Source organism: Ischnura elegans, chromosome X (assembly GCF_921293095.1).
Source record: "Ischnura elegans chromosome X, ioIscEleg1.1, whole genome shotgun sequence".
Taxonomy (NCBI): Eukaryota; Metazoa; Arthropoda; class Insecta; order Odonata; family Coenagrionidae; genus Ischnura; species Ischnura elegans.
The window spans coordinates 4,839,059-4,861,474 of record NC_060259.1 but is presented as its reverse complement, the minus strand read 5'-3'; the positions used below and the strand labels follow the sequence as shown (position 1 = coordinate 4,861,474).

Sequence of the window (22,416 nt, the reverse complement as noted above, 5' to 3'; positions counted from 1 at the left end):
GTATGCCTCATAGTCTAATAAAATTATTTCTTCAACATTGAAAGCTACACTCATCATTTCATAATTTACAAACTATTTTCATTCCAACTTGAAGCAGACATCAGGCGAGTACAACCACAACATGTTTTTTCGCTGGGAACATGATGAATTGAACAATTACATTGGTCCTAAAAGTAAATGCTGAGTTTTTGAGAAATGTCTCTTGTACCTCACATCTGGTCTAAGAAAACTACTGTCAGTTACAGAATATGGTTGGTAGCCATTTCTGGTAACAAGATTGAAGCTAGCAGAATAGGAGCTTCGGTTTAAAAAATATCCCTCCTGGTACCGTGATGGTTAATCATTAGTATTCTAGTTTTGTACATTTTTTTCTTTAAAAGTTATCATTGATTGGCCTTGCTGTTACAGTCTGTGTATAGTGCAAAATGGTTTTTTGCATCACCTAATGAGTTTGGAAAAAAAATATGAGAAGCAATTAATATCTTTTGGGCTTTGCCTTGGACCTCTGGGATTATTAAAAATCAGCAAGTACCTTAGTATTGCATCAAACTTGTTAAAGTTTTGCTTTGAATTTTCCTATCTTTTGTGTGGAACTGATGAGAAGCTATTTTAGCCAGTATTATGAGACTCATTTGGCAAAAGCATTATTTTTTTCTTTATTGAGGCAATGATGGAATGATGAACGTGCATGGAATGGAATACAGTACTTGTCTGAAGGTTAATTAATATCTTATCTAGAAAAACTGCATATTTTGATGTATTTAATGCCTCTTTGTCAGACCTGTCATGTATGATTGGATGTGTGAAGGTTAGCAGTATGAAAATCAACCATTCTAATAAACTTATCTAAAATATTTTTCACTGCACTCTGGACAGAAACGTTCAATTTTTCAGGTATGTTGGAATTTTTATGGGTCAATGTCTATGATAGGTGATTTGTTTAAAATAAATGACATTTTGTATATTTTCAGTAAAGGAAATATAATTTGGAGTTCACTTAATGTATGTTGTGTTTGTGTTATGCATGACTAAAATGTTACCATAAAGGGGTAAATGGACCATATTTCTCTCATTGTTAGTTGCCGTATCTTTAGGTATAACAGTGATCATTAACAGTATTTTAGTGGTGTTAAGGTGATATATTAGTATATGCTTCTGAAATGTATATTCCCTTCCTACTCCATGTTCGGATACCATCCACTGGCATATATATCCCAATATGATTGTTCATAAAATAAAATGAACCGCTCTTTGGCTTTCAGTGAATATTTCTGATGCAAATAGTATGATTAGCCAATGCAATAATTAGGAAATAAGAATTTATTTCGTACTTTGATTAGCTTTTGGATCATTCCTTTCTTGACAAATATGACTGCTAGAATGTATTTCATGTCTCAAATAATCAATCCTTAAAATTAAAAAAAATATAATACTCAATAAATATAGCATGATGTTTGGCCCTATCCTTCTAAGCTATGAAAATTTGCCTAGAGACTTGGAATAAGCTGAGGAGAAATATAAATGTCTGATCAACTTCTTATCTTTCAGTCAAAATTTAATTCTAGAAAATAATCAAAATCAGTTCATGATTGGTGTTTGTATTGATATATTAATTGTGACATTAGAAAGTGAACTTGGTGAAAGCTGTGATTTAAATATTTTGTAATGAAATCTAATGAAGTGAAATTTCTTGACTTAGCTAAATTTGACCAATGTTTTATTTTCAATTTCATTTTGATGACACATCTTCATATTGGTGAATATATGCTATCATTACAGTAATCATAAGTTCAGGGGAATCTAGGTAACATTAAAATAATTAAAATTTGGCTCTCTTTTCATACCATGCTGTATGTTCAGGGAGGTGATATTGGGAGATTGCCATCGGAAATCGGAATCCAAGCTAGTGGTCGAGGTTCTTTCCCAGCACCACCATCCCATCATGGACGAGTACCTAATCCTGTTCACCCCCCGGCTGCCCATGAAATCCCCCCACCACATTATGTCCATAGTCAACTCATGTATCAACAGTATCTGAGAGTGTCTACAGAATTCCCTTATCTATCTGGTAAGCCAAATTATTTTATCATTTTTTGTACCTGTAGTTGCTGATGGTAATAAACAAGTCATAAAAATACTGTCGCTTGGTGTACCCATCTTCAATACTTTTCATAAATTCTAAGTGATCCATCACAAGCTAATGTTTTTTTTGCCTTAATACTGGGTCGTCTACTGTGAAAACTTTTTTTATGAGGAAAGCAATAGGAATGGAAGTCAGCTGCTCAGGAAGTAGATACTAGCATGTTAAGCTAAATGAAATGTGTTTTGAAGTCTTCAGATTCCATTTTTATGGAAATTTCTTGTGTGGAATTTAGAGTGTGCATTTATTTGCAGGAGGAGTTCGCTCCAGCCGTGGTCCTAGTCGAGATGGGAAGTCTGAAGTTCAGGCGATGGAAACGCAAGCAGGGGTGAGTCCCCCACCCGAGTGGCGGCGCCTCTCCACTGGCCCTGGCACGACTCCTCCTGCCCCTCCTACCCCTCCACCCACGATGGGCGCCCGACTGCAAGCCCCACCATCGCACTTGCTCTCACCACACGACCGCAGCACTGACTCACCACAGGTAGCCAATGTTTATGCCATTGGTTCAAGGTCAACCCATGCGCCTCTGAGTGCTCAAGCAACTCCTACCCGACAGCGCCAGCATCCTGGCCTGCTCATGGGACATCCGCCGCCCGGCTTCATCCCTCCATCCCTGGCCGCCATGGCTCCTCTGGGCCCTGGGTCGTCATCGATGGACATGGAGCTGAAGCTACGTCGGGCCGAGGGCCTCCCACTGCTGCCCAGCCAAGGACAGCGGTCCCCGCCACACCCTCCGCCAGCACACCACAACCCGGCGCGTCACTTGCCACTCCACCTGCCCCTGCCGTCGCATCATCAGCAGATGGGGCCCCTGCCCATCCTGACGCCTCCTCCTGGAGGTCGGTGTCCACCTCCCCTGTCGCCCGTGGCAAGGATGCATCCGGTGATTGGCTCGGAAGCGCCCCTGCGTCAGCCTCAACCTCAGCAGTTTCAACAGCCATGCCTCCTGGGGCCACCCACTCCACCTCTGGCCAACCAGGTGCCTGACCAAGCCCACTCCTTCACTGCTCTCCTGCAGGTCAGAATTGCTCACTTGATATTGTTAAGGGAAAGGTAAATTCAGGAAAATCTCAATGGAGAAATTTGGGCTATCTTACAACATAACATTTGTTTTTTTTTACTGCCTTTATTTATGTAAACTTTATCATTTTGTTACTCAAAAATGTTTGTAGCTTTTACGATTTTGCTATCCACTTATTTCTATTTTTAATGTTTTACCTATTTCATTACACATGCCAAAGATGGAGAACTTCATGAAATTTTGAATAAAAGATGTCATTATTTTATTGAAGACTTCTTACAATTAAGTTTTCCATTAAAATAAGCTCAGGCTTAATGCCTAGAATTCATTTTGGGAATCTCCAGTGGAATGTAAATAATCAGTCACTGTCATCATTAGATTACTCCAGACCTGTTCAAAAACTTCTCATCGTTATTGAAATTAATGGAAATTACTGAATACATAATTTTTTACCATGGGGGGTCTTTTTATATTGGGGAATTAGTTACCACAAACATGCTATAATCAACATATTAAGTTATATTTTTTGTTATATTTTCAAATACTTTGTCACCTACACAAAATATTTGCTTAACCATCGCTGAAACTAATTGGATCTTAATACCAAGCTCAATATATATTCCCAGTAAAATAGTGTTTTACTGGATGAAAACAAAGGCAATTCTGAACTGGAAAGCAGTGTACTGCTATTTGTCCATTTCTTCCCATGTGTTATTTTTTCAATATGAGAGTTTCCCTGTAGTAAACAATTAGATGATCTCTTCTGTAAATTTCAGTGTCCTATTTGGTGGTGTCCCTTTGGAAGCAGATGCATCGTCATCATTATCACTTATTCTTTTTTCGACCACAACTCTTACTCTGTTTCTATTTGCATTGTGAGAGGGAACATTTGGAAAAATCTCACCTTTTTATGCTCAATGTAGTTTCTATTAATTTCTCTGCAACCGTGACTATTATACAAGTCGAGCTTTATCCTTCCATAATCTCAATCCCTCAGTCACAATTTTTATTTCTTTTTCATTGTTGGGAAGAATTTGCTGTGCTTTTGTAATACTTGTGGTAATAGTTCTCTGCTTAATATTTTCAGAGGTATCCTGTAATGTGGCAAGGTCTTTTAGCATTGAAGAATGATCAGGCAGCTGTACAAATGCATTTTGTGTTTGGAAATCCACATGTGGCGAGGGACTCTTTACCTTGTAATATTGATGGGAGCACACTACCTTTAAGAATTGCTCAACGAATGAGGCTGGAGCAAACACAAGTGGAAGGTGTTGCTAGGAAGATGCAGGTGAGTGCATGGAACAATCCCTCACTTGCTCTTCACCCTACTTTGGTATTTTCCAAGATCTTCATGAAAATTAAAATTGGACCCAAAAACATCAGGCCTATTGTATTTTAATGTTAGGATACACAAGGCTTATTATTGCCATTAGCGTTCTCTCCCTTCATAGAGCATGATTATTTTCTTTACTTGTTGACAAAGAATGTTTCAAGTGTACTTGGACGTCTGCTCTGGTATTGCGGAAGATGATGAGTGGCGGAAAAAACTCTTAATTAATTTAAGAAGGATTCTTCAATGAATAATAGTGGATGATAAATAATGAATTATAAACTAAGAAGATATTAATCGATGATCTTTTAATGTATTTTTCATATCGCATAGGTGCTCACCTGCATAGACAGTTGGCATAGAGCAGTGTGAATACGAGGACAGTGACGTTATTGCCACTGAAAAATTTCTGTGGTCGGGTAAAGAAAGTTGTCTATGAGCAGTGGCGCCGACTCCATGGGGCTTGAGGGGGCCCGAGCCTCCTCAAAGATTCGTTTGGGGGGGCAGAGCCCCCTCGATAATTCAAGAAAATAATTAAGTTATATTATGCTTTGTGAAATCACAAAAATATATTGTTAATTTTTATTTCCCATGTTCGACGATAGTTACCTTTTAAATAAATTCAACAATGTGTGTTGAAACAAATAATTATAAGGTTAAGCAGGTTAACTGAATCAAGTGGTGTGAATCATGCTAGTGTTTCGGTGCTGCGACACACTTTGAATTTAACCTCTTCCCGGAGAAAGACCTCCGATATGGGCCCCCCCAATATTTTTTATAAGTCGGCGCCCCTGTCTATGAGTCCTTGAAGCGATCTAAAATAACAGAATTCGTGATATAATATGGTAGAACCTTGATCTATCAGTTTTTTAGGGGATGGACAAAAATACAATGACTGCGGAAAGATAGAGAAGATCGCCTGTGGAGCAGGAAAAACATTGCCATTCTACAATTTAAATACGATTTACATCACTTTTCATTCTTCTTCTCATGATTTTGCCACAAAAGTTATTTTGCACCATTTTTAAGCCATGTTTTTTCCTTAGCATGAGAATCTGGATAGTTATAGTTTAATTCTTGAAGTTTCAGTAATACTATGTGGGTTTTGTCTTTGCCACCGTAATTCATTTTTTTATTAATTTCTTTGTATTAAAAAAAACCTGCTAATCATGAGAGATTAATGTGGAAAAATAACTAGTAATAAATAATAGCCCAGTCTCGACCACATGGTAAATATCTTTAGGGTCATACTCCTCTACGATGGGCTTCACCTGCAATTTCCAGTCTTCAACAACTTAGGTAGAAAAAGTGTCATGGCTTTATTCTGCATAGGTCAAGGTTCTAGAGATATTCACATGTAAAGACTTCACGCACCATAACTTCCCTTGAGTATTGGTCCCTTCTCAACTACTGCAGTGGTGGAGGCTAGGGTGCTTGTCCAGTGACTCTTGACGCGTGCGTCCCAGGTTTGAGTCCCAATGTAGGCTAATTTTTTTTTCTCTCATATAATTTTAGAAATCACTGTTACAAGTCATCACCATTCGTTGAATTTTGGTTGCTTGGCGATATTTTTATTTTCATATTAGTTTCTGGTTTTAAATGGAACTCTGAATGGTGCCTTACTACATGAATTTCAGGACGTTTAGAATTATTTGCACTTGAATTTCCAGGTAATTTGCCCAACCTCGCACCAGCCATTGCTCCCACAGCCTTATTTTATATTTGTAATCTCAACTCTTTCTTCTCACCAAATAAACACCATTGGCTATCCTCACATTCAGTTAATGACCCTAGCCACTTTCCCCTCCTACCCTTTATGGCCCGTCAAGTACAATGACCTAGTGTTCTAGCGGCCTGCTCAAGCCGTTCTTGAAGTCTTCTTTGTCTATCTTTCGCACCCGTTTTCACACAGTTCAGCCTCGGCCCCTCATTCAGGGATTATTGAGGGTCAGCTGTGGAGGGAGGGTTGCTGGGAACGGAAGTCTTTGAAGGACGCTAGAAGGCAGGTCATATGGGAGACATGGTGAATGGAAGGATATTTTGTAGTAACGATTAAGATTTGTTGGGACGAGAGTGGGTTGGCTGTGGAGAAAATCTAATAGAGGGAAAGCCAAGTGGAAAGGATATTATGAATAAAAAACATTGAAGCCAAAAATACTGGTGCTTCAGAAATGGAAGAACGACATTGAAAGTGGAGGCACATGCCTCAAAAAACTGCGATTGATTGATGAATGGGTGTATGAGTGGTTAATTGATGCTAGGCAGAGGTGTGAATCAGTGCCGATGAGGACTTCGCTAGAGTAGGCACTTCCGGTGGCCAATCAGCATATTTCCCTGACTTTTTCGTTCACAGCAAGTTATACATGGGTAACTTTAAAAAGAAATTTCGAATTGTGCAAAGAAATGTTACTAGAAATTTAAAAAAAGGGCATTGCTCTGTATAGAGCGTTCCACATTTAGTTGACAGTATGGGCCTTATGGGTAACAGTGTTGCCAAGCTTCCGCTCCGCCGGCAGGCATCCTAACAGCGTATGCAACCACACATAATATGGCACCAAAATGGTTTAGTTCAAAAAGGAGTTAGGGATCGCACGAAAGACGGCGTAAATCAAGGAATTTTTTTAGCGTAAATTACAATACTTTTTCTGAAATATAAAAGGAAAAGTCTTTTGTTATTTTATGTATGTACTTATTCAATGCACAAGATGAATAATGAATAATCTGTAATGTAAAAAATAACAATAAATTGAAGGATAATAAAAATTATCGCCACTCCTGAATGAGACAAAATTTCTATTCCTCCGATATTATGCAATATTTTTTGGCTCTGGCTAGTATTACATGAAAGGCGATGTTGTATAAGACATCATCAATCTTTAATTTTTCAAAATTTTCCCGTACTTGGTTTATTGTAAATTAAAGATCTCTTTTAAAGCTGACATCTTCAAAGCTAATTTCCATAATTTACTCTTTCCTCCAGCTTGTAGTAGGGTAGGATTCCAATTTCCTTGGGTGATAAGAGGCATTATCAACCACTATAATTGATCCTTCGGGTAAGTTTGCAAGAAGTGAGTGCTCAAACCATCTCTCGTAACACTCGCCACCCACTCCTTCATGCTCATCCATTGAGTTATTTTTGTACAGAAACACATGCAATGCTCCTTTTATGAACCCATTTTCCGTCCATGCATGTATAATTGCAAATCGTCCCTCCTCGGGAAGTGGGGGCAGAGCCCAGTATTTAGTCCAGCAAGGAAAGCTTGACGTGGATTTTCTAATTGTTTGTTTCGCAAACTAATGTTTACTATTTGTCCAACATTAATCCAACTTTCGCCTGTGAATACATTCGTCCTGTGTTCGCGACGATATTTTTTAGCTGCCTTAAATAATTAATTGTGCCACCAACGAATAATATCATCCCTTTCGATAAGGATGATTCTTTTCCCCCTGCGTTCGTACACGAAGGCTATGTCCAAAAGAAGACGATATAGTGTTGTCCTTTTGTAATCTGGGAGAATACTATCCATATATACCGAGTTTAAGATGGATTTTAAAGTCGGAGGAATATTTTCACGAAGGATTCATGTACCTTCCTTCTAATTCCCGATCGGACAAAATCGTCGAAAATCACTGCTCTCGAATTTTTGTAAGGCTGTCTAATTTCTTTAGTTTTTGAAGGAGTTACCAATGGACCAATGGAGCTTTCCTTTCTCACTCTGTAAACAGTAGACTCCGAGCATCCAGTAGCCTTCGAAGTTTCTCGGCAGGCCTAATGCTGAGAGATTTCCTTAAGTACGAGAAGACTTTGAGCACCAACTGTCTTTCGTGGCTTACAAGCTTCTCACCTTTTCTCCTCTTCTTTGTATCTGACATATTGATTGGGCTTGTTACAGCAGAGATAAGTGTAAAACACACTTCACAATTCTCAAATTCAGCAGACCTCACAACACTTGTTCACTCCAAAAAAATGCAACGACAAACTGAACGCCCTCGTAAATTCATCCCACGACCCCTTCGGCTAGGGTCGATTCTGGTGCAGGTTTTATGGTACCCTATGAAAGGAACTCAGAAAAAACCCAAGCCCCCTTTTGTAAAAGGCGTGCACTGGATGGGGTAGTGTTTCGCACAGATTATGAGATATTCTCTTTCTTGGTTTCCGCGATGGGACCGAAACACCCAAGGCGAAAGCGTCTTATTTCCAAGCCGCTTGCTTACTTTCGTGTATCAATGTACAGTGGAACTTGGTTAGTACGTTTCTGAAGGGACCACGAAAAATGAACGTACTAACCAGGAAAACGTACTAACGAGGAAAGTAAATAATAGCAGTCGGGGTTATTGCAATCAGTGAAAAAGTCGTCATAATTACAATTACTATCGGTAGTTCTCATAGGACCGCCTTCCTGAACTCTTTTCACATTTAAAATCAAGAAAATGAGCGCTACCATGAAAAACAATACCATGTGAATAAAAATCGCAATTTTTCATGGACATCCCGGAGACGATTTCATGATTACGGCGTCTATCTCCCGTGATTTATCCTATATATATTTACAGAACGAGGACGAGTGAAGCTCAGACAAGTCATTTTTCTTTCTCACAGCGTACTCGGAGAATATAACAACAACCCGGAGTAAGTCAACTGGTTTTTTAAACATCATAAAAATTGGGCAAAATTATATTGACTTTCAAATTACGGCAACAGCCGTAGACATTCGCTTCTGGAATGATACCATTTCGATTGTAAAATCGATCGATATATCGACTGATGACACGCAAGATTATTAGATTACGACGTAATTACAAGAAAATTTTATATTAAACAGTTGAAATTTACTTTCAAAATTTGTCTAATATCGTCTGCTTTCATTCCGAGATCAAATATTTTTAAGCTAAGCTTCGCGTGGAGATCCTGAGGATCGTCTGCTCCCGCAACAGTAGTCAAGTAAATACGCACGACGTCGAGTTTATGGAACAGTACTGCTTTAGATAATGTGGAAATTGTCTGACTCATTTCTTCATCATGATAACTCGTGCAATAGCAACAATTGCCCACTCACGAACTTTGTGCGCAGCAGTGGGCACTCCCAAGCGCTCCAAAGGCAACAGAAGGTGAGGAGCTCGGGGTGGGGAAAATTGGGGCTTCTTATTGGTTGTAGTTTTTCATAGTCAGACATTCCCGAAAAATGGCCGCATTTTATTTTTCATCACGTCACAAGAATTCAGAAATGCATTTGGATAAATTACGGTAGAAGAAAGAGATGTGGAATGAATGGAAGAATGTTAATGACTAATGATAATAAATTAAATCATGAATTCAGACGTTTGTGACCCTTAAGAAGACACTAGAGAACGAATTGCGGGTTGCGTCACGGCAAGCAATTGAGCGTACTAACCAGGAAAGCGCAATTTTTTCAAACGTACTAACCAAATTCTTTTACCTGTATTTTGTTCGGTTGGTACCGGGACCGAGGGAAATCGCCGTACTAAGGAGGAAAACGTACTAAGGAGGAACGTACTAACCAAGTTCCACTGTATTCAGATAAAAACACTGCTGTTACGACGTATGAGTATTCTCTGTTTAGGATATCAAACGAATAGATAAATGCATTTCATAGTATGCATTGACAAAAAACTCCTTTTCCGTCCGAGAATTTTCCCTCTGCACGCAAGAAAAAGCAAGAAGCCCGGCAAAGCGGCGCCGTAATATTTTTTCTTAAGATCAAAACCTTGTAACTCGCTTCAGAATTGATTTAAGTTAATTATTTTTTCGCTAAAAATAACTTTGTAGTTTTCTTCACATTTGGTACGCAGCATATAGGGACCTACGACGTAAGAAACGTAAGTTAGTAAGCGACTACTTTTTACCTTGCAAAAATCAAAATTTTCTTGTCCTAAAGGGTGTTACGTCGGCATAACAACATTTTAACTCAATATTTGTACAATTGGTGACAACCTTCAAAAAGAAAATAGCGTGAAGAATTTTGTGCAGAAGATTCAATTCAATACAGACAGCGGTCAGGCAGCAATTGCGAGAAGAAGATAAAGTAAAAAAATACGTTTCTGACGGAAATTTAAGGAAATGTTTTTTATAGCTTTTGTTATAACTTTTAGCGAAAAACTATTAAAACCATTGAATGCAGCATCTCTTTCTACATAGGAATGCAATTTTTAATCAGTGTGTAGCGCAACATTAATTTTCGTGCTGTTATTGACAACACCGCGCTCCTGGCCTTATGGAGATTAACATGGGAAACGATTCTCCATAAGAGCCCATACTGTCAACTAAATGTGGAACGCTCTATAGAAGATGCATTAAAATCTGCGGGGACTTTTCAAATGCCAACGAAAAATTTAATGACGAAATATAGTAGCGATTTCATCATCACTGATCAAACTAGGTGCTCATATAGAGTAGACATGAAGAGAATGCTGGCCTCCAAGGGGTACATTCTGTGCATATGGTGGTTGGGAGTATGCTAAAGCTCACTCACTCCTATGCGGCGCAGTATGCAATAACTGCATCCTGAAAAATACTGCCAACAGTGTTTTTGTCTGTGAGAGAGCCAACAAGTAAATTTGGTCCTCATGTAAAAGACACTGTGAGAACACTGGGGCAAGAGTATCAAAATATGATAGTGGTGTTCTATAAACCATCTCTAAATCAAGAAAATTCCTGACTTAATTGTATGGAGTTTTCTTGCAAAAAGTTCTAAAGCCTTATGTGGACGAGAAAATATTTTCACTTCTAGTAGATTCCTGGGGAGGGTAGACAAGTGGTGCAATGTATGAGGAATTGTTCACAAATGACACAGGTGATATAAATTGCAAAATAAAAATAAAGGAAGGGAAGATGAGCACATTACACAGAAATTCACGTGTAAGTAATTCTAAACATCCTCAAATTCGCATAAGGCTCAATTTGGAGTTCCACTAAAATTGAGAAACTTCTATGAAATTAATAAAGTGGCCAAGTAACCAGAATTAAATGAATGGGGATGAGTTGTAATAGTGATTTATAATAATAATAATAATTTTTTTATTGTTCCTTGAGATCACATGTTCCGGTGACATTGGAAGTCGTCAAAATAAAGTAAATAATTAAAGTAATAGTTACAAATAAATGAAGTGATATAACATTTACAATTTTTACAGATAAAAGAAAAAAAGTTAAAATTTTAGTGGTTGATGGGCAAAGATTACTCCGAGCCCAACATAAAATCCTTCAGGCTATAATAGTTATTTTCTATTAAATATTTCTTCAAAGCATTCTTGAATGGTGTAGGTGGAAGACATTTAATATCATACGGTAGCCTGTTGTATATTTTTGATAGGGAGAAAAGGGGTCCTTTTTGGCAGAAAGTGCTAGGGTAGTCTTTGAGGTGAATGTCATTGGTGGTTCTGGTAGCGTGATTATGGAGAGAACTATTTTTTGGAAAGTATTCAGGGTTATTCTTAACAAAAGAGGCACAGTTGAGTATGTACAGTGATGGGAATGTTAGTATTTTCAGATCATTGTAAAGAGGTAAGCCAGGTGCTCGCATATTTCTAAAATTATATGGGAGAAAATAAATTGCACTACACTGGGACTCGAACCCAGCACACACATGACAAGACTCACAGGATGTGTGCTCTAGACCACTGCACCACCACAGATGTTGATAGAGGGTGATAACTCAGGGGAAGTTATGGTAAGTGAAATCTTTACATGTGAATATCTCTCAAACCTGGGCCTATGTGGAAGACAGCCATGACACTTTTTCTACCTTACCTATATAGTTTCAGAAAATAACATCGGCATCCTGATCCCGAACATGACTCTCATGATGTCTCCTTGAGTTCATTGCAATAAAGAAAGTTTCATGAGGAAGATTTGAAAAGTATGGAGTTATGGTGTTATTTTTAAAAGTTGTAAAGGTTTCGAAAAGTAAGGAGTCATACATTCTTTGATTAGATGACAATGCTGGAGGCGATACACAAATCATCGATCCTATTCTTTATTTACGTTAGAAATGTCTTATAAATAGATAGAATTGCATATATTCAAACAGTTGGGATATTCACCAAACCAAAAAATAGTGGTGGATTACTGAGATCATATGTACTGAGGGTCATATAACGAAGGTTCTACAGTATAATATTTCACCTTAATATTTTGCTCCTTAAAACACCAAAAAATCAATTACAGCATCTGCCACTTTTCAGTATTAATAATGAGTGCAATTTGATGGTGCTCCCAAGTAAGTGATGCATGTATGACATGGCAGTTTGCTCTAGGAAAAAGAATTTGGGCACGTCATTCACTCAGATCTTCAAGTTGAAAATTTCACTTGGTGAAATCAATGCATTACTAGGTGGTGTTAAGGAAAAATTATGTACCCACACTGTTTTCTTTCTGTCAGCAAGAAGTTGAGCAGTTTACAGTGGACCACATGGAGCCAATTTTAGATATTTTGGCCTTTCTCTTATGAAAGCATTTACAGTAAAACCTCTCCACAACGAACCCCCATACAGTGAAATTTTAAGGAAACTTCCCTATTTCGAAGTCATTGGCCCAGTCCTGGACCCGTCCAATGGACAATGCACTCAAAAAAACCTCCAGTGACAAACCTATTTATGAATCATTGCAATTTAGGAAAGAAAGGTTTTCGAGGTGAATCATGCAATGGTAATGAACCTCTTCTCTCTTCTGAAAACTCCCAGCAACAAAGTAGAGAGTGCCCTTCTAGAATGAATTATTGAGAAAAAAAACGTGGTATATTGCATTTACATGTAATTATTTCCATAATTAGGTGGAAGTAGAACCACAGCATCAGGGTACCGTGTCTTAACAGCTCCCCTCGAAGCTTCGAAGGGTTCCCATCCGAGACCAACAGGATAGAGGGTACGGAGGAAAGTTGACGCTCTGGCCTGAAGAAGGCCATTGTCAACTCTTCCCATTATAACACTAAGTGCAAGGGAGGCCAAAGCTGTGCTCGTTCTTTCTGTCTATTGTATGGCTCCACACAACTCAGTCTATTGCTTCAGTCCACACGCCACTGTCTATTTTAACCTAAGTGGCTCCATCTTTTGCTTCACTCCACACAGCTCCACCTATTGCTCCGCTCCATGTGGCGCTGTCTATGGCTCCACTCTGCTAATCTGCATCTATTGCTTCACTCCGCGCAGCTCCACTTCGAGCAGAAGGAATGCTTAGTAAGCCATCACTCCTCTCTGAACCGCCGAGGTAGTTCAAAAGTAGAAATGGTTCGACAGAAAATCCACGCACCAGTTCAATTTTTTTAATTATATTTCGTTCCCCAATGAGCATCCTTAGGTAATAGGTCAGCTTTGCTTTCTTTAGTCCTTACACTACTGTTTGCATTAGTATAAATATATAAGAGCAGATTGAATATCAGTATTGTCAATAATTAAACACCAGGATAAAACCTAAACCACACAGTCGGACCCCAAAAAGTTCATTATTATTTTTATCAACCATGGACTGCGAAAGCCTCAATCAGGAGTGAGTATCGAAGTTTATTTACCATTGCAAGTTGAACGAAAGGTGGTGTCTGTGCTTAAAATTGCAATCGTTCCTCGGCCCCATTCTGCTAGCATTTTCACTTTTAGTCTTGTCAGATTAACTTTCTGTTTTGGGTCACATTTGCAGAGGTGCAGGTGGTTAGGATGGAGCACAATTTTCCCTTAAGAATAAAGAATAGCATTTTGAACTTTTCCACATAAAAACTTAATTTTAACAGAGTCGGCATGTTTCACTGCACTGGAGCATTATCCAGACTCACAAGGTTGAGTCTTGATAATGCTGCAGTGCAAATTTTTTATGTGGGAAAGTGCTAAGTACTATTCCTTATTCTTACAATGAATCTCCACAAATTATCTGCCTCTTCAATTCAATTTATCAATTTTCCCGTAGTAAATCGCATCAGATTACTTTCTGTATTGGTTTACATTTGCAGAGGGGGTTGATGAATTGAATGGAACCACATTTTCTCTTTGAAATACATGTCAGATTACCTAGATTTCTGGCTGTGTCCAACTCAAAACGTCTCCAATCCAAATTGTAAGCATGAAATATTAGTGGTGCAACCAGTTTTCGGAACAGTGGTCTTTGCTCAATCAATCATATCGACTTAACTGGTCAAAGCATCTTCAGCATTTGGGGAACGCATGTGGTGAGAGCGATTTGAGAGCATTTCATTCAACTGAGACTCTGGGAAAGCACCAGATCATTCTTGTGCACAACTTCCGAACGGTTGAATTGAATCAGAGGTCAGTTTTTCCCCACTTTTTATCCATTTCTTGCAGAAAGGATTGATTTCCTCTCGCGAGAGATGTTACTCTACCTGGCAACCTTGATAGAGTGAGGGCAATCTGGTGAGACACTCTACCTTTCTGTTCACACTGCCGCCTTAGCCTGAGAGCAGCTCTACCACTAGAGCTGGGAGTCGCACTAGCTGGAGTATTCTCAGAGATGTTTACATCATAGCCTTTTCTGATAGACTGCTCCTGCTAGAGCAAATCTAGCGAAAAATTCTACAATGTTCACGTATCTTAACAGCATTGCCAATGCATCAGTGACTGTGGTTTAAATGCTGGTTTACTCTGAATTGTATGATGGTGGAATTTAACATGGTATTCAACCCAAAAATATAGAATTTTCTAAATTTCTTTAATATGATGTGTAAAGTACAGAAATTATGTTGAACTATCGATTTTCAATTAATTTGACCATTTACTATGAAAATTACACCAGTTACAATGAAAATGATGGGGCATGTTGATGGACCTGCTGGCAGAAGGCTACTTGAGACTGCATTGATACATGGGCTCCTTATTCGTTGTATTAATATGCCTCTTGGATGGTGGAAATGCAAGTATATAAAATTTGCAATACAATTACCCTCTGCTTAACACATTTTTTTTGCTGGGAAGGCCTGAGCAATTCATTGAAAGAGGCTGAGAATACGTGAGTGATCGTTTTCTTGGCAAATTTGGCTTTTAGGCGATGCATTCTGTATGCCAATTATCTTTGATGGCTATCATATTGAAAAAACTTATTGTTTTGGGGTGGGGAGGACCAGGATGGGAGGAATGGAGGAGGCTAGTGGAATGGTGCTGGTGGGGGGACGAATGGTTGCCCAAGTGGTTGGTGGATAATTCAATAAATAGTAAATTGAGCATCTGATGGTAGCTTGGTTCCACTGATTTGTAATGGTCTGCCATTATTGAGAAATTTAGTGATCACCATTGCAATTACAGAGCATTTTATTACTGCAGACATTTAATTGAGGTTGACTTCATTTCATTAATTTGAATGTTCATTTGTTGACTTATGCTATTTTTTAAATGTTGAGTTGACATTCCTCGGTTAAGTAAAGATATAATGCTCAATATAAATACTATTGCTTTCTTATGTTCATTCTTTAAAATTTGCTGGGTACCTCACATTGTTATAATAAATCGTATCCAATGGTATTTTTGAGAGAGAAACTCATGTAAAACATTTTATTGTATTTGAATATGTAAATAGTTCCTGTTGGTGATTGATATTTAGTTTCAAGCATAATTTTAATGCAGCAGTATTTAAATGGGATATACTCTACATAGCTTTTTTTCCATTGCTATCCTTGGGAATATGCCATCAGTTTTCTGGGAATCAAGGTTTGACAAGTGTCTTCTTAGTGTTAATGAATGTTGCCAAGCCTTTTTTCATATTTACAAAAATAGAATTATTCCAATTTCTTGAAGGTTACAAAAATGTGATTCACTTCTGAATTCATGGTGTTTTTTATTCATTAAGCTATTCTCTTCCCTGCACTTCTATGAATTGGTTGGAGTGTTTGAGGTTTGTCACTGGGTGCCAGTTGTATCATTAAATTGTATGCCTCTCACTTGATGGAAATGTGCCTCGCGATACGTTTATGCATATAACATGGGAGAAAAAAGTCTCCCAACAAAGTTTGTGCCGTCACTGCGAGAAAATTAGTTTCCTTTCTGATGGCTTATTATTCCTAAGCCTGATTAATGACATTCAAGCCTGTCTTATTGCCTTCATATTTTCACCCTGAAAGTGTGAGACAGAGTGCCTCTGCTCTCTTGGTGCAAGATTTGTTGGTTCAGTTCACCTGAATGGTGCCGCATGAGATAATCTTTATTCAATGCCTTGGATATGTTCCATTTCCCACTCTAGTTGAAAATCCCCCATATTTTCCTCCCCCTTTGCCTCTCACCTTCACTTGCCCAGGTCTAGCGATTCAATCCACCTCCTGCTCGTTTGTTTTTGAGAGAGCAGTTTCACCCCCACACATCATAGCAAATACAGCCACAGTAGTTAAATTGTTAGCATATTAGATTGCAGTGTAGAAGTAAACACATTTTATTTCATTTTGACTTTTGTGCTCTAGCAATATCTGTGTTATCTATCCAAGGTAGAAGGGAAAATGTCAGGTATTTTGGGCAAGAGAGTCAAAAGAAGTTTTTTAATAGCATTACGTACAGCTATTCTAATATGCAATTTTCTTGGTGACCAGTTCAAATTTCAGTTCAAAGGGGCTTGCAAAAGGCAAGCTGCCACTTTTCCAACTTGGAATGTCAGCCTGAAAACAGAATGATAATACAATGTGCTTGAATTTCCATTGTCATGAATAGTAGTTGCATATAATTGGAGTACATGCCATCTTAAAGGAAATCAATTTTCTCACAGACTGATAGTAGTGGCATCATTTTGTTTGGGGCACCTTTTACCAATCCACACACAGGTGTCACTCCTAAGAGGACTATCATACGTTAACATCTATATAATTCATCATGGCGTAAAAATAGTATGGCTTCAGTGCTGACTGTGAGTTTGATGTGGGTAATTTTTAATGACACCTTTATTTCAGGATGATTTATTTTGAATACAGAGAAAATTGTGTTCACATTTTAAACAATGAATGTAGTTAATCAATTGCTGATATGGTCATAGCTGAGTTCTTTCCTAGTTTTTTTAGCTTAAGGCTCAAGTTGTTTTTTTTTTGTTCAAATAGGTGGAAAATGAGCATTGTATGCTCCTAGCTCTGCCTTGTGGTCGTGACCATTTGGATGTACTTCAGCAGTCCAACAACTTGCAGTCTGGCTTTATAACTTACTTGCAGCAGAAACAGGCTGCTGGAATCGTTAACATTGCTGCTCCTGGATCTCAACAGGTAACTGCTAGTTTATTCATTTTGGGGTAATATTACTGTATAAATGCATGTTAATCATTAGCTGTGTACTATTAGTGTGTAAAAGTTGCCATTTAAACTGTGAAATTTAAACATCGAATGAGGATGAAAAACTATCTTTTGACTGGCAAAACAATCCTCGGAAAAAAACATTGAGGCAAATTCTAATTTGTTCAAAAACAGGCACCAATTTATAGTTCAAATACCTACCTAAAAGCTGGTAGTATAATGCAAACATATTTTATGGTATGAAATTTTGTAATGGAGAAATTTATGTTTGTCAATATCTCTCTAAATTTGTCGCTTCTGTAGGACCTGGAAATATTATAGGGCTCCAATATGATGTTCCCTATGTTGCTGGTAATGATATCTATTCTCAATTACCCAAGCAATCTAAGCCTAGTGCTAAGCCTCCGAGTGTCTTGTGGCTCCCAGCCTAATTTGCTCAACATGTGGATGACGCTTCCCTGAAATCATGTAAAACACAGCTTGTGCTCCTAGGTACCTTACAACGCTCTTAAACGTGGTGAATTGAAAAGACAAATTGATTCATTGATTATTCCCATCATTCCTAGATTTGAAGAAAGCTTTGTACTAGAGATGGGTCGAATAGCAGATTTCTCGAACTCGAATATCGAATTCGAATATTAAATCATTGCTCGAATATTCGAATACCTCGAATACTAAATGATGAATGCTGGAATGTTTGACTCGGTTGCCTATGCAGCAGGCAACACAAGATTTTGGGTAGTAATTTTGATTTCCTTTAAAGGATTCGAACAGGATTTTAGCTGATTGATGGAATATTTTAATTTTATGGAAACAATTGGCCATATAATTAATGCAACTAACATCGCTTTACCCCCACTCCTGCTGCCAAGTGCTAGCTGACAATCTGAGGCATTTTGTAAAATACAAGCTCTTTTCCACCGGATTTTCTTCAATTATTTTCAGTCCATCTTTGGGAGTTCTCACGAGATAAGAAGATGAATTGGAATTGCTATCAGGGAGAAACCAAATATCCTGAGAAAATATCCCTTCGTCTGGGACTGTAACAATAAAGATTTATAGCACAATTCATAAATTGTAACTTGATATATGTTTTCAGAAAAAAATACCTCATCAACTTCCGAGAAGCTCTGCTGCTCATATCGAGTCTCGCCAGAATGCCAAGCCTCCGTCCTATTTTGACATTTATTTCCTCGCGTAAAATGCTTAAATAAAGTCAGAAATACGTAGCGTTTGGTATTGTTCTTTTTTAAATTACGCGCACATTACTAATATTTCAATCCAATAAAGGTGTAATAATAATTGCCGAAAGTCATTGTTAGACACCTTTGGGGCTAGTAGATGACTCATGCAGCAGTTGACCTCCAGAAAGGGGGAAATTCGAAGCAGGTAGGTAAAAAAAGTCAGTGGGTGAGAAAAGGGGGTGGGCGCGAGACATGCTTTTATTTTTCTCGCGTAACTTGATATTTTTTTCGAAGCTAAGGTCTTCGTAATATGATCCCTGTGCGAGCTGGGACCTTTTTTTATTTCGGAGAAGAGGAAAGCCTCAGAGGGGGACAGCGGATCTTGGGAAATGCGCTAATGTTACCATCCCTCGGTACTCATGCAGCAGTTGAGCTCCAGAAATGGGGAACTTTGAAGCAGGTAGGCAGAAAAAGGTCAGTGGGCTAGAAAAGGGGGGCGTGAGACACGTCTTTATTGTTCTCGTGTAACTTGATATTTTTTTCGAAGCTAAGGTCTTCGTAATACGACCCCTGCCCGAGCGAGGACCTTTTGTTTGATTTCGGAGAAGATGAAAGCGTCAGAGTGGGTGAGGCGAGTGCTGAATGGAGGGGGATAGCAGATCGTGGGAAATGCGCCGATGTTACTATCCCACGGCACTGGAGTTTCCTGGTGGGGGAAACCAGGGATTTTCGGATTTTTTCACCCGGATCAATGTAGGTTCCCCATGTCGAACTCTTTTCACTGCTCTGACCCGCGAATTTGATGTATTTCGTCAACTTGCCTATAACGGCGCTGCGTGCACTAAAAGACTTTAGTTCTGTACATTTTTCCGAGTCAACTACCAACGACGTGAGTGCGACAGTGTACGACGCGAAATTCAGAGTATTCGAGGTATTCGAGGCGGTACTTTTCGCATAACTATTCGAGACATCGAATATCGACTACTTTCTAGTATTCGAGGTATTCAAGTATTCGCGGATTCTATTCGCACATCTCTACTTTATACAAATTAACTCAAAACAATCTTTGAAACAAATTACATTCATGCGGGTTAAACGAAACAGTAGTAAACAGGATAAACGACTTTCTTTGTGATCGTAAGCAAAAAGTAATTCTTCACAGATTTAGCTCTGATGTAGTTAAAGGAATTCATCAGATGTTCCACAAGTGAGTGTTATTGGCCCCCTTTTGTTCATTATATGCATAAATGATTTATGCTCTTGAATTAGCTGTAAAATACATTAAGTGGCAAAAGATGTCATGTATTGCAAGATTAGTGATTACTCTGACTTTCTATCATGGTATTTAAACGATGTTCATGAGTGGATCCAAGACTTGGGACTTGAACTTACTTTGAGCAAATGCACGGCGATAAGTTTCTTGTGTTGGTCGACCAACTATCCCCATGTATATTCTGTGGATAGTGTTAGTGTTGAGTGAGTGATAGTGTTGAAAGAGAGGTGCTATTTCACTCTCATCCGGCCATGCCTTGAATATGCAGTGAGCATATGGGATCTGGTGGTGGGAGACTTCTTCCGTAAACTTGATAAAATGGAAAGGAAAGCTGCACGATTCATCAAAAACTGCTACAGGCATACAGAAATCATTGCACAGATGTTAAACAAAGTAGGCTGGGAGCCGCGAGAGACGGAGGTTGTGCAGTAGGCTTGCTTGAGCAGTTGAGAATATTTGCCTTGAACCATCCATCAGTCGCGTCACATTTTAGAACTCGCTATTTGTCATGCAGCGTATCACAGACACCATTTAGCAATGGCTAAAGAAAATGCATGCTAGGAGAAATAACTATTTTAACTGCAAGAAATCATTCATAGAAAATTTAATTTCATATATGAGAAAAAAAAATTTGTATAATAACAATGTAGATGTTATTATACAGTGTAACCCCGATCTATCATTCCCGCACTGATCATTTTCTCGCATTCATCATTCGCCATTCCTGGTCCCGGGTAAAGTTCCATTTTTTCCCGCATCTATCGTTTCCTGAAGTATCATTTTCCGATATTGATCATTTGAAGATCGCGGTCCAGACATATAATTTTCCCGCATCCATCATTTGACGAAATGAGTGAGTAAGTTGCCTTCTCTTTAGGAAAAAAATTTAATGGCACTGTCGTATGATCATGCTTCACCCTCCGCCAGTATGCCGTACGCGATAGCATCAGTTCCGAACTGCACCTCATGCAAGTGGTTCCGTACTTTCCAGGGTGGAGTGAATTCAAACTAGTGAGTGTTTTCCGTGTGGGTTTAATGAAGTCAGATTTCATTTTTATTAGTTTTATTTTTATTCGTCTTTGGACCGCGTTGCTGGAAGTCTTGCATACTTATGTTTATGGGCAGAAGGTACTTTTCCATCGTCCTGGCGGGAGAGTGTCATAATACCCATACCCAAGCATGGGAAAGATAAGTCTGACCCAAATTCTTACCGTCCAATTTCTCTTACCAGCTGCTTATGCAAATTAATGGAGAGAATGGTCAATCGGCGGCTCTTTTGGTGGTTGGAAAGCCGAAACCTTCTCTGCAGCATTCAATGTGGATTTCGAAGAGGCCGCTCCACCTTGGACCATTTGGTGAGGATCAAAAACTACATTCAAGAAGCCTTCCTCCTCCGCCAACACGTAGTTGGGGTGTTCTTCGATCTAGAGAAAGCCTACAATCGGGTGTGGCGTAGAAAAATCTTGTGCCCTATGCATGACTGGGGTTTTAGGGGCAACCTACCAATTTTTATTCGACATTTTTTATCGCATCGTAGTTTTAAAATAAGGACGGGGCAGTATCCAACGCATTCCTACCCTCTTGACAACAGAGTTCCTCAGGGCTCCGTTTTGAGCGTGACGCTGTTCACCATTTCGATCAATGATGTAGCCAAGTGCATCCAGAAGCCGATAATGGCCACGCTGTTCGTGGATGACCTGGCAATTTTCTGCAGGTCATATAGGGTGGCTAGTGCATCAAGATTGGTCCAGCTCACGTTGAGCAAACTAGACCAATGGACCCATAGGAGCAGCTTTCGGTTTTCTATTGAGAAAACCAAGTGCGTACACTTCCACCGCATCAGAGGCATCCGTGTAACACCTACGCTTCGTCTTAGCGGAAGAAATCTCCCATTTGTAGAATCGATCCATTTTCTTGGGCTAACGTTAGATCAAAAACTTAACTGGCGAGATCAAATTAATAATCTGAGGATAAGTTGCTCTAAGTCTATTAATGTTTTAAAGTTTTTAAGCCACGTATCGTGGGGAGTAGACCGCACCACCTTGCTCCTACTGTACGGCACATTGGTGCGGTCTAAACTAGACTACGGCTCATTTGTTTATGCATCTGCTCGCTCATCGTATCTACGAGCGTTAAATTCTTTCCATAACACGGCGCTACCACTCTGCCCTGGGGCCTTCCGAACAAGCCTGGTCCCAAGAATCTATTATGATGCAGGGGAACCTCCCTTGTGCTATCGTAGGACTTGGCTGCT

The 22,416-nt window shown here is 39.0% G+C and overlaps 1 protein-coding gene across 4 annotated transcripts in view; it reads left to right on the top strand.

Moving 5' to 3' along the window:
- Positions 1 to 22,416, top strand: part of LOC124170950 (protein split ends) — a 138,429-nt gene that overhangs the window by 106,952 nt on the left and 9,061 nt on the right. Inside the window, exons 13-18 of one of the 4 annotated variants that reach the window (XM_046550036.1) lie at positions 877 to 894; positions 1,861 to 2,068; positions 2,395 to 2,621; positions 2,697 to 3,158; positions 4,249 to 4,449; positions 17,520 to 17,678. In XM_046550036.1, the coding sequence (XP_046405992.1) occupies positions 877 to 894; positions 1,861 to 2,068; positions 2,395 to 2,621; positions 2,697 to 3,158; positions 4,249 to 4,449; positions 17,520 to 17,678 (1,275 nt within the window). Of the gene's footprint in view, positions 1 to 876; positions 895 to 1,860; positions 2,069 to 2,394; positions 3,159 to 4,248; positions 4,450 to 17,519; positions 17,679 to 22,416 lie in introns of all 4 variants that reach the window. The other 3 variants (XM_046550035.1, XM_046550033.1, XM_046550034.1) reach the window with 3 other exon arrangements.